Source organism: Drosophila erecta, unplaced genomic scaffold, assembly GCF_003286155.1.
Source record: "Drosophila erecta strain 14021-0224.00,06,07 unplaced genomic scaffold, DereRS2 tig00000055-arrow-pilon, whole genome shotgun sequence".
NCBI classification, from domain to species: Eukaryota; Metazoa; Arthropoda; class Insecta; order Diptera; family Drosophilidae; genus Drosophila; species Drosophila erecta.
Genome location: NW_020825200.1, coordinates 17,950,672 through 17,962,059, shown reverse-complemented (window position 1 = coordinate 17,962,059; position 11,388 = coordinate 17,950,672). Strand labels below are relative to the sequence as shown.

Below are 11,388 nucleotides of genomic sequence, written 5' to 3'. Positions count from 1 at the left end.
TTGTGAGTGTTATTTTCCAAACATCCAGGCGATAGTATTCTAAACGCAATTAACCAACACTGACGTTAATGTCATCTCCAGCAGAGTTTTTGCAACTGCCCGACGCGGAACGAAAGCGAAATAAAAATAAACCTATTGATTCTGGTTTTTAAACTCAAAAAAAGGAAATGGCCGATGTGTTGGACATTGACAATGCGGAGGAGTTCGAAGTGGACGAGGACGGTGACCGTAAGTAGCTGCGGCCGGCTTTATTGACCACCGGTATAATGCTTTCTTTTTTCTCCCACGCCGCACCGTGCACCCTACGCTCAAAACAGAGGGCATTGTGCGCCTGAAAGAAAAAGCGAAGCACCGCAAGGGACGTGGATTTGGAAGCGACAGTAATACCCGGGAGGCGATTCACAGTTACGAGCGTGTGCGCAACGAGGACGACGATGAGCTAGAGCCCGGTCCGCAACGGTCCGTCGAGGGCTGGATCCTGTTTGTTACGTCTATCCATGAGGAGGCGCAGGAAGACGAGATCCAGGAGAAGTTCTGCGATTACGGCGAGATCAAGAACATCCACCTGAACCTCGACCGGCGCACTGGGTTCTCAAAGGGATACGCTCTTGTCGAGTACGAGACCCACAAGCAGGCGCTCGCCGCCAAAGAGGCATTGAACGGTGCCGAAATAATGGGACAGACCATTCAAGTGGACTGGTGCTTCGTTAAAGGACCCAAACGCGTTAAAAAGTCCGAAAAGCGTCGCAGATAAACTACTCCCAGCTACAAGAATAATTTTTTATAATAGTTAATGAATAGGCAACCGTACAAAGTCTATATGAATTGAAATAAATCAGATAACTCTATCAACTACCCTTTATACAATCAATAGGTTAGAATTATATCTTATATTGGTATTCATTTAAAGCACTACGAGGCTTGGGACGCAAGAAGGTACTACTTCATCTTTTTCTGATGCAGTAGATGTTTTCTGAGCGCCTGCTGCTTGTCCTTGAAGCTCTTCTTAACCTTGGAGCGAGCTTTGTGTCGCAGCATGCCAAAGTTCTTAGTTTTACGCTTCTCACGGTTCGTCTTGGAGCAGTGCTCGTTCACCCGCCCATCCTTCCAGCCAAAGCGCTCACGATCCTGCCGGCCCGCCTGCACAGTCTCCAGGCGTGACTCCTTGTCGTGCTTTCGCTTCTTGTAGATCATCTCGATGCTGTTCAGCTTGACGAACTCGGCGCGATCCTGTTCAAGTGGTCGCTTGCGGGCACTGGTTACGGTCTTCTTAAGATTGGCCGCGTTGATCCGCTTGAAATCTTCGTCCGTGAATATGCGTGTAAGAGCCAGTTCCTGGGCAGCCTCTTTTTGATTTAGGATCTTCATATCTTTCTTTTCCTTCTTAGCCTTTGCAGACTCTTCGCCACTTTCCACGCCTTCATCGGAATTATCTCCCTCCCCATCCTCCTCGTCATCACTGTTCTCTTCGTCTTCGTCTTCATCATCGTCCTCATCCTCATCTTCTTCTTCATCATCATCATCTCCACCTCCCTCACCATCACTGTGCGCCACGTTAACCCATTCCCCATCGTTTGAGTCTGTATCGTCTTCGCTTTCTATGTCAATAGTCTTAGAGTCTTTGAGTAGAGCTTCTGCACCCAAAACAGTGTCGTGGACTTCGCGCTCTCCGTAGGCTCGAACCTTTCGTTCAGCCTGGGCCTCTGTCTGCCTGCCTCGGTCCTTTTTGTGCAACAGGGCCGGCAGCTGTTCCCTGTAGAGTGTGATCAGAGACCGTGCCGCCATCATCACCGACTTCTCCTTGTACGTTTTGTACATAGCCAGGTCCTGCAGCAAGTCCTCACCCATGGCCAGGGGACATCGCATGCAAATCTCACGCGTCGCATTTAGTCCTATGGCCATCACATCGCTGGAGTTGCGTTCAGTTATAAAGTTGTTGGCGATCGTCTTAAGGATAGGTTCGATGATGTCTCCGGGAACCAGTTCATGGGACGCTTGGGCGGCAAATTGGAGCACACGTGTCACCTGACGTTGGTGGGGTTGCAGAAAACGTGTTATGTATGGATAGAACCCGAAAAGGAAGAGGTCGTGGATACCGATCAGCCGGGAAATAACGTCCAAATGCATAAGTTTCACCTCAAATCGCTCGTTGGTGGCCTGCAATTGCTTAAAGAGCCCTTCGGCCATTCCCTGCGGATTGTGCACCAGGTGAATGCCTGAGAAGTTAAAGGCGGGAGCGTTCTTTTTCTTCTTCTGGGCCTTGACCGCTTGCTTTTTGATCTGCGCCAGTTGCTTTGTCCGCTTCTTGGTTTTCTTATTGACTCGATTGGCCATCAGAGCACCCTTAAGGTCAACCTCGTTCTCGCTGTCAGTGTCCTCCTCCTCATCCTCTTCGTCGTGGCCGAGGAAGAACTTGAGCGAGGTGACCAACACTTTTGTTACCTTAGAGAAGCAGCCCACAGTGGCTATAACATTCACAGTCTTAGAATCATTCCATATGTTTTTCTTGTACAGCTCAATCATGATATCAGCGGACATCTTGGCTGCCTTCGGGTTGGCATCCTTCAGCATGGAGTACATGAACGCCTGCAGGCTCTGCAATGGTATAAATTAATATTAATTAAGTCGCCTGCACCATCAGATCTCCGCTGCGTCTTACCGAATTGAGCTTCATATCCTTGTGCTTGGCATTCATATTCTTAATGTCCGTCACAATGTGCGTCTGCAGAAAGGTGCGAAGATTCTTGTCCGGACACCGCAGCAGCTGGAAGAACAGTTCCAGTATGTCCAGTGCGGGCACAAGGTTCTTGTTTCTCAGAAGGATTAGAGCTTTTACAAAGCAATTACGCATCGCCGGATCCAGAACGGTTGCGTAGTTCTTCAGCAAATCGGAAAGGCGCTTGGGGAATTCTTCACAGACAGCCGGGTAGCACTGGGCCACCTGGGCGACGAACATGACAATGTCATCCAGAGATTTGTTCTCTTCGCTGGGATTCAGCGCAAAAACCTCCAGCAGGCTGAGAAAGTGTTGGTACTGGATGTGGAACTCATCGCTATACGACTCCGGATCCCGCTTGATCAGGTTCTGCAATTGCGGCAGGTTCTCCGGCAACTGGTTGTTGTTGGGCCGCACCATAGTGAGCCGTTTTAAGAATATAAAAACTACGATTTTTTTAACCACGTTCCGTTCTGTTCGCAAAATAAATGCACGTGTGGTGTGTGACCGCTTGTGAGTAGAGCGAAAAAGCCTCACCTAGTTTAAATTTAAAATTTTTTTAAATTGTAAGATAAAAATTTAATTTCTGTTTTCTTATTATTTATATATAATTATATATATATTAATTAATATAAGAAAAGTTGTTTATCATCATAGAGTTAAGAATGAATGTATGCAAAGAAACTAATTGAATTTGTCTAATGACATTTTTGTTTAAGTTCTTAGTCAGTAAGTAAGTAAGTTAAATAAAACACAGTTAATCTAATTTACATTTTGCCAATATTTAAAGCTAAACATAATGCAAACATAATAATTTAATTATGCACTAAGTATTTCCCAGTAAGTATGGTCACTCTACCGCTCAGTGTTGCACAAACAGCTGCACTTTGGGCGAAGATTTTCTCTCGACTCGCCTGAAAAAAATGATGGAACTGCACTCGAATGATGTTGACCTGGAGGACGGCGAGGTAACCATTAGCACCCAGATCATAGAGCCTCCAATGACCATCTCTGCCGGCCTTTCAGCTATCGGAGAGCGACGATGATGGCGTTTACACGCCGCTGCAGCGACCTGCAGGCGCGGAGAAGGTGGCTAGTCCCCTTACCACCTGCCACCAGATCCAGACGGCGTTGGAGGACGAGTCACAAAGCAACAGCGAATCCTCGACGGCCGAATCCTCCGAGGATGGGTGCATCAAGAAGCTGCGCACGGATTCCAGCGGACCCGGTGCCCACAAGAAGCAGAAAAAGCGCATTCGGCGCACGGTGATGCGACGCGTTCCGCCCACGGATGCTGAGATGCAGCCGAATCGAGCCCGTTTCAAGAAGTACAACGTGTGGGCTTCCGCCCTGCAAGAGGATGCGCTCAGCGAGAATATGCGTGGCTGTGACGTTACCCGAAGTGGTCGGGATCGAAATGTAGAGAACTACGACTTCTCACTGCGATATCGGCTCAACGGAGAGAACAGCCTAAAGCGACGTCTCTCAAACTCTTCGGAAGACGGCGGTGAATTTTCCCATCCAGCCCAGAAAAGGGGAAGACCTTCTAGTCGACCCATTACCGGGAATCAACAGCGCGGATTGGTCAAGAGTAGACTGGGAAACCGGTCACGTCGTGGTACATCCTCGGCCAGCGGATCTTCCGATTCCTGCGAACCCAGACACATTCTGGACTTAAACGAAGTGGCTGAGAGGGATCCTTCGGATGTGGCAACCGAAATGGCCAGCAAACTGTACGAGGAAAAGGACGAATTACTTGGTGAGTATGTCAAATAAATAAAGCCGTACGCAGTGAGTAATGCTAGTTTTACCAGTTAAAGTTGTGGAGGTCCTTGGCATAGATTTGTGCCTAGAGCTATACAAAGAAACTCAGCGCATTGAAGCCGATGGCGGCATGATGATCAAAGTGAGTAGCGACAGATCTTCTTTTGAATATACTAACACGATACATCAAACAGAACGGCAACCGGAGACGTACACCAGGTGGTGTATTCTTGTTCCTGCTAAAGCACCACGATACCATTACTCAGGAGCAGCAGAAGAGCATTTTTAGTGAGGACCGTCAAAGCTTGAGCAAGTCGCGAAAGCAGATCGAAACGCTGATGCGGGATCGAAAGGTAGAGGAGTTAAAGAAGTGCCTCAGCAAGCAGGTCACGGAACTGCCCACGTTAAATCAGCGCAAGGAGTACTACATGCAGGACGACGATCAAGGGGAAGATAAGCTACCGGGCAACTGTAAGATCCTTTTAATGTTGTTAAATCTCTTTATCTATTTTGATATCTCTGTTTTCAGTGTCCAACCCGCCACCCTCCCCTGTTGGTGCTGGACAGGAGCAGGATAGCCCTGAGTACAGGACCCACGAGATAAACATAAATCTTGTGGACAACGCGGAACTTCCCTCCACATCCAAAGCAGCAGCGGCGGCTCAGGGAGCGCCACTGAAGGATTTAATCAGTTACGACGACGACATTCTGAGCGTTAATTGCGGGGACATGGACTTCTTTTAGGCCCACGCCAAGCGTCGGGCCCCTTTTATACCATTCTTGCATAGATAGACCCATATTTGTACAATTAAATAAATGCCTAGCGAATTAGGAATCAGCAAAAGTAACGGTTTGCAGAGTAAACAAACGCACGCGTTAGGATATTTAGTGACTTCGTGAGCCGAGACTTTGCGAGGCGTTAGGGATTTGCGCATTGTCGATCGATAGTGACAACTCTAGACGGCCCACCGCGACGACGCCGCGTAAAATATTTTTGTTTTCCCGCATTCGTTGAAAAACCGCGGCAATTGTTTGTTTTTATGTGTGGTGCGCGTCCTAGGCAAATGCAACCGAGTCCGCGACTTCAAGTGCTGAACGCCTAACGCCGCCGAAAACAGAAAATAACAGTAATGCGAAAGACCCGCTCGCAGACGGCTCGCACGCAGGCGGAAAATGCCGCAACATCTTCGAGCCCCGGGCACCAATCGACATCGTCAGCGCCAATAGCAGTTAATCCCTTTGATGCGAGCAAGTACAAGGTGAGTTTTCGCCAGTCCCAGTTAATTCAGTCAAAGGAATTTTTCATAAATATGGGGGGCCATAGATATTGATAGGCAGTGTGACCGCAGAAAATGTGTGTGACTAAAACCCCACACAGAGTGGTCAACCAAGTCGAGTCAGCCGGCTCTTCGCAACACTGGTATCCGCCATATTTCTTCAGACCGTGCGGACAAAACAAAATTCGTGTGACAAAAAAAAGGGGCAGTTTTTGCGGTCGTTTGTTTTAGTGCAATTTGATAAAGGAGGAAAGCCGCCGCTGACGAACACATACCATACTCAAGTTTCTGTATATTCTCACGTAAAAAGCCACAGAAAGCCGATCGGTTCCATGAAATGAAACTTTTTGCGAGAACGCCATGTTTGAGCATCTAGGTAATGATTTGGTGGCATGCGGGAGTTTCGGACCTGTAAATGTTTGACAGATGGGAAAAATGTGGAACCAAGGCTTTTGTCCGACTGTCAAAGCATTACTTGACATACTCTGTAGAGCGATTATCTGATATGTTCCTGCAAAAAGCCGCACGAGGACATACGCATGTGTACATATGTGCGAAAACGCGATATTTGCATATAGAGCGCGCTTGTGTGTGTGTTTGTGCGAACGCTTGGTGTGAAGTCCCGCTATTTGGGCATAGACATCTTCCCAATTTTCCGAAATACAATATTTTCATTGTTCGCCATGCCATCTCCGTCTCTTCAGGAATGTGAGCAAATGGTGCAGATGCTTCGAGTGGTCGAGCTGCAAAAAATCCTGTCGTTTCTGAACATCTCATTCGCTGGACGAAAAACCGACCTGCAGAGCCGCATCCTCTCGTTCTTGCGCACCAACTTGGATCTGCTCGCCCCAAAGGTCCAGGAAGTGTACGCCCAGTCCGTGCAGGAACAAAACGCCACGCTGCAGTACATCGACCCAACCAGGATGTACTCTCACATCCAGCTGCCGCCCACAGTGCAGCCCAATCCGGTGGGACTTGTGGGCAGCGGCCAAGGCGTGCAGGTGCCCGGCGGCCAGATGAATGTGGTCGGCGGCGCACCCTTCATTCACACACACAGCATTAACAGCCAGCTGCCCATTCACCCTGATGTGAGGCTGAAAAAGCTAGCCTTCTACGATGTACTCGGGACACTGATCAAGCCTTCAACACTGGTGCCACGCAACACTCAGCGCGTCCAAGAGGTGCCTTTCTACTTCACACTTACGCCGCAGCAGGCCACCGAGATTGCCTCTAATCGTGACATCCGCAACAGCTCCAAGGTGGAACACGCCATTCAGGTGCAACTGCGCTTTTGTCTGGTGGAGACTTCGTGCGACCAGGAGGACTGCTTCCCGCCGAACGTTAACGTTAAGGTGAACAACAAGCTGTGTCAGCTGCCTGTAAGTATTTATCGATTATCCAATCAGGACCTGGTAACATATCCGTCCACTCACTTGCAGAATGTCATTCCTACAAACCGACCAAATGTGGAACCCAAGCGTCCGCCGCGACCCGTCAATGTCACATCCAATGTAAAGCTGTCGCCTACCGTTACCAACACCATCATGGTGCAATGGTGTCCGGACTACACGCGTAGCTACTGCCTGGCCGTTTACCTGGTAAAGAAGCTCACCTCAGCACAGCTTTTGCAGCGAATGAAGACCAAGGGCGTAAAACCGGCAGATTACACGCGTGGCCTGAGTGAGTTTCCTGTGGTCCAAAGACGGAACCTTTATAACAAATACCTTTTTTACAGTCAAGGAGAAGCTAACTGAGGATGCTGACTGCGAAATAGCCACCACTATGCTGAAGGTGTCGCTTAACTGTCCGTTGGGAAAGATGAAAATGCTGCTGCCTTGTCGAGCATCAACCTGCTCGCATCTGCAATGCTTCGACGCCAGTCTCTACCTGCAAATGAATGAGCGTAAGCCCACATGGAACTGCCCCGTATGCGACAAGCCGGCCATTTATGACAACCTGGTCATAGATGGGTAAGAAACTGTCAATTCATTTAGTATATAAAGTTAACTGATTTAACTCTCTTTGCCAGCTACTTCCAGGAGGTGTTGGGTTCGTCGCTTCTAAAGAGTGATGATACTGAGATTCAACTTCATCAGGATGGATCTTGGAGCACTCCTGGCCTACGGAGCGAGGCGCAGATCCTTGATACGCCTTCAAAGCCCGTTCAAAAGGTTGAGGTTATTTCAGATGACATAGGTAATGGCCCACACGCAGCCTTTTACTTGTTTGGTCATTAATCAAGTTTTTCGGCTATTACCAGAACTTATCTCGGACGACGCCAAGCCAGTAAAGAGCGATTTGTCCCCAGCACCGGACGAGCAGCCAACATCCACGTCAAACAGCGAAACTGTAAGTTAAAAGCTGCAATCCTAACAAACTGTCTTACCATATGATTGTATTCTGTCTGTGCAACAGGTTGACCTAACGTTAAGCGATTCAGACGACGACATGCCGCTGGCTAAGCGTCGTCCGCCTGCCAAGCAAGCCGTCGCCAGCTCCACGTCGAACGGTAGCGGTGGCGGCCAACGTGCCTACACTCCGGCACAGCAGCCCCAGCAATCCGGTACGTTGGATCCCTTTTTGCAATAAGCCAGTAACCGAATTATAACTTTGTATAGCCAAGAAACCTTTAAGTTTACAAATTGCTAACTGTAGACCATAGGGTAAAGTAGTCATAAGAATCCAAACACATCCCATTTACATCCATACTGACTCAACCACACTCGTGCATCAATAATTCAGACAGAGGAATGAAATCCTAACCATATTAAGGCTTTTAGGTTTGCTTCCCTTTTTATTGTAAATAACAATTTGCCGCAAAGCTCTAGGACATCATTTAACATAGAAGTATTATATTGGTGCATTAATTGTCTTAAAAATTAATTGAAAATATTCTCTGCAAGAATTTGAAAGGGTATGCACATTTTCTAAAATGAAAATTGCATAGATATTACGTGCGATTTTGACTTCACCATCACTAATTGTTATTCAAATATAACTAGGTCTCCATTTCCTTTATAATTTTAGTGCTTAATTCGTCTTTAGTATGAGTACACCCAGTCCAATTTAACCATATTTTACATGCTTATTTACAAACATATATTTATGTTTTAAAAATTCACCAGTAGGACATTTCATCGAACCTGCATAGAAAAGGTTTCCGTACATTTTATAAAATTCCCTAGCCAAAACTCGAATAGACTAAGTAGGCAACAAATCAATCTTCGCTGCAGAGGAAGGCTAGAAAATTAATTGGAATTTTGACCCTTTCCGCTTTCGTTGCTTGTATTGTAGGTGGTAATGTTTTTAAGAAACCTCAAAAAGCGGAGGAGCTTTACAAGCGTGTTCATTTAGGAGTTTGGCTGCGCTCACGGTATGTTTTCCGTCGATCAATCGTGAGATGGTTCGGGTTTGGAAAAAGAATCCCATACTTAATCAGAACATTCTTACAGAAAACCCAAGCCAGACAGCTCAAGGCGCCCAAACGTCGGCTAAGCAAAGTTTATAGAATATTTTTCTATGTATAACCATTTGTCCTATTTTCATTTGCTATGTATTTTGTGTTGTCACCGATTCTAAATTATTCCACAAAATGTACTCTTATTTTAAGTGATAATTTTAATAAATCATGCCAGTTCGTTAGTGAAGGTTTTGTTGAGAGCCTCTTTTCCGATTGTTGTTCTGTTAACCACAAGGTTATATGATGATAATAACTGAAATAATTGAAGTAACTTGTGCATTTCTTTGTCTTTTTTCTTTCTCTCTCTTTCTCTTCTTCCCCTGATCTTTTTGTGTGGCCCGTCCATGCTGCCGCCGATGCAACTCGTAGAATCCCCAGAACATCAGGCCCGTCGCCAATCGACAGAGAAGCAGCCAGTCTCAGACCAGCAACTGCAGCAGCAACAGCACGAGCAGCCAGCGGCGGCAGCCGTCCATGCCTCCCTACTGGAATCCCTGGCTGCTGCGGTCGCGGATCAAAAGCACTTCCAACTGTTGGATCTTGCTGCGGTTGCGGCTGCTGCAGCTGCCACGGCGTCCTCCGGCCAGAGCCAAAATGCCGGCCAGTAGGCAGCACCCACATCCCACACATTAATCGCACACCTCACGGCTCGCACCTCACTGTTATGGTCCCTGATTCGGCCTCCCTAGTTTCTGTTTTCCGTTCCTCTTCTGGTGGCGCATGGCCAATATATTACCTCAGAGGCTATTCTTCGGCGTTCCATTCGCAGTCACCTCATTATGCATACTCTCTCAATGGCGACCCACCAACTGATGCTTGTAATTCTTGTGTTCCAGGACGCAGGCAGAACAGACAGGTTTTATAGGAGAGGGTGCCCTGCTCCCGAGTGAATCCAAGTGTTCCCACATCGGCCACATTGTTGCTGCCCCTTTTCAGTTGGTTCACCTCAAACACTTCGCTTATGTCCCGTGTCTTTCATTCGTGACCTCTCGAGTAGTTGTGTTACGCTTTGCCAGGGCTTTCAGCAACACACACCACACACCAACTGAAATAATCCTAGATATTACAATTACACAAACTAGCACCAGCATTAATTAGCAATTACTATAGGAAACGCAAATAATTTATTTTCTATTGAAGCGGTCTGCGCAATGATCACAGAGGAGCCCGAAGAAATTAATAGCCCTATGCACTACTAACACTAAAACTAAGACTAAGCGTACATCTAAATCAGATGTTAGTCAGAAGTCCTGCCCACGCGAGTTGGACCTATTCCTATACCCAAACTCGGAGCGAGAGGAAACAGGCCAGACGGCGGCCAGTTGCGGCACCGACATTTAAGTTAGTTAAGTTATTTAATTTAAACTATGGCTTCTGTACGGATTGGAGGCGGTGTTGTGTGAAGTGGAGTTCGAGGGTGCTGCTCTCCTCGCATTTAAATTACGTTGCAAGGCAGGGCGGAATCGCAGAAAAGGTCCATAATATTGGAAGAAAACGAAGGCGTTTTTATCAATAAAAATCGAGTGTAAACGACGGATTAGGTATGTTATGTCGTCCCTGATAAGGCCCCTGATCTTTGTTGGTGTATTTAAGCTCAAACCGTACCACCACGGATTTATATGTTAAGATTTTAAATTGAAAATGCTTTGACTATGATTCGATGCAAACCCCTCTAAATATCTGAACGAACAAATATGAAATCAATGTACAAGGAGATGTGTACTTTAACTATATTATTAAACAATTTTCAACCAAGACCTGCTGTTTTATTTACCAACGGGGGTCAAGTTCTGTTTTAAGTTTATACTGATTTTTCATTTAGCATCCCGTTTCTAATTGAGCCCACCTGAACCCTTTTCTTTACTTGCAGAGGATAATGACGAAAACTGTATGGCTAAGGCCAAAGAGGAATCCGTAATTGATCTTCTAGATTCGCCATAAGCCGCCGACGCGCGATTTTACAAGTAAGGTCCTACGATATCTTTAGGAACCCCAAAGAATTAGACTTGTCCACAATTCGTTGACTAATATTGTAGCATTCTAAGTATGTTATAGTTTCCAGTAGTTTGTATACAAATTATTTGCTAAGGAATGACTAAAAAGAGAATAAATAGCTTATGACAACATAAATTAGTTGGAATAATTTTGTTGCATTTTGAATTTAGCGCCAA

General features: G+C 46.6%; 4 protein-coding genes across 11 annotated transcripts; 3 read left to right on the top strand and 1 right to left on the bottom strand.

Annotated features, from left to right (window-relative positions):
* The first annotated feature begins 37 nt into the window (after positions 1-37).
* LOC6541050 (RNA-binding protein 8A) lies at positions 38-852 on the top strand. The gene is made up of 2 exons (XM_001970325.3): positions 38-228; positions 318-852. The coding sequence occupies exons 1-2, from the start codon at positions 168-170 to the stop codon at positions 752-754; spliced, it is 498 nt and encodes a 165-aa protein (XP_001970361.1). The 5' UTR covers positions 38-167; the 3' UTR covers positions 755-852.
* Positions 791-3,253, bottom strand: LOC6541049 (protein SDA1 homolog). Its single transcript, XM_001970324.3, has 2 exons — positions 2,660-3,253; positions 791-2,595 (listed from the first exon to the last, which is right to left on the bottom strand). Exons 1-2 carry the CDS (start codon positions 3,134-3,136, stop codon positions 940-942), a joined length of 2,133 nt encoding a protein of 710 aa, XP_001970360.1. The 5' UTR covers positions 3,137-3,253; the 3' UTR covers positions 791-939.
* A 301-nt stretch (positions 3,254-3,554) lies between these two features.
* LOC6541048 (phosphorylated adapter RNA export protein) lies at positions 3,555-5,317 on the top strand. The gene is made up of 5 exons (XM_001970323.3): positions 3,555-3,684; positions 3,743-4,475; positions 4,531-4,622; positions 4,675-4,951; positions 5,010-5,317. The coding sequence occupies exons 1-5, from the start codon at positions 3,640-3,642 to the stop codon at positions 5,222-5,224; spliced, it is 1,362 nt and encodes a 453-aa protein (XP_001970359.1). The 5' UTR covers positions 3,555-3,639; the 3' UTR covers positions 5,225-5,317.
* Positions 5,318-5,379: 62 nt separating this feature from the next.
* LOC6541047 (E3 SUMO-protein ligase PIAS1) lies at positions 5,380-11,347 on the top strand. 8 transcript variants are annotated; one of them, XM_001970322.3, is made up of 9 exons: positions 5,380-5,739; positions 6,462-7,136; positions 7,197-7,437; positions 7,493-7,727; positions 7,787-7,953; positions 8,018-8,106; positions 8,173-8,320; positions 9,052-9,130; positions 9,210-10,972. In XM_001970322.3, the coding sequence occupies exons 1-9, from the start codon at positions 5,611-5,613 to the stop codon at positions 9,250-9,252; spliced, it is 1,806 nt and encodes a 601-aa protein (XP_001970358.1). In that variant the 5' UTR covers positions 5,380-5,610; the 3' UTR covers positions 9,253-10,972. The 8 variants fall into 8 exon arrangements, with proteins under 8 accessions (XP_001970358.1, XP_015014799.1, XP_015014796.1 ...); XM_015159311.2 differs by lacking the exon at positions 5,380-5,739 and adding an exon at positions 5,846-6,133; XM_015159313.2 differs by lacking the exons at positions 9,052-9,130; positions 9,210-10,972 and adding an exon at positions 11,088-11,347.
* The last annotated feature ends 41 nt before the right edge of the window (positions 11,348-11,388 follow it).

Excerpts from the sequence above, each read along its gene's own strand:
- LOC6541049 (XM_001970324.3), bottom strand. The coding sequence starts at position 3,136 with ATGGTGCGGCCCAACAACAACCAGTTGCCGGAGAACCTGCCGCAATTG. Across the intron at positions 2,596-2,659 it reads AGGATATGAAGCTCAATTCG|AGCCTGCAGGCGTTCATGTA; the intron begins GTAAGACGCAGC and ends ATACCATTGCAG.
- LOC6541048 (XM_001970323.3), top strand. The coding sequence starts at position 3,640 with ATGATGGAACTGCACTCGAATGATGTTGACCTGGAGGACGGCGAG. Across the intron at positions 4,476-4,530 it reads GGAAAAGGACGAATTACTTG|TTAAAGTTGTGGAGGTCCTT; the intron begins GTGAGTATGTCA and ends TAGTTTTACCAG. Across the intron at positions 4,952-5,009 it reads AGATAAGCTACCGGGCAACT|TGTCCAACCCGCCACCCTCC; the intron begins GTAAGATCCTTT and ends CTCTGTTTTCAG.
- LOC6541047 (XM_026979497.1), top strand. The coding sequence starts at position 5,611 with ATGCGAAAGACCCGCTCGCAGACGGCTCGCACGCAGGCGGAAAATGCC. Across the intron at positions 7,728-7,786 it reads GACAACCTGGTCATAGATGG|CTACTTCCAGGAGGTGTTGG; the intron begins GTAAGAAACTGT and ends TCTCTTTGCCAG. Across the intron at positions 7,954-8,017 it reads GGTTATTTCAGATGACATAG|AACTTATCTCGGACGACGCC; the intron begins GTAATGGCCCAC and ends GGCTATTACCAG.
- LOC6541050 (XM_001970325.3), top strand. The coding sequence starts at position 168 with ATGGCCGATGTGTTGGACATTGACAATGCGGAGGAGTTCGAAGTGGAC. Across the intron at positions 229-317 it reads AGTGGACGAGGACGGTGACC|AGGGCATTGTGCGCCTGAAA; the intron begins GTAAGTAGCTGC and ends CGCTCAAAACAG.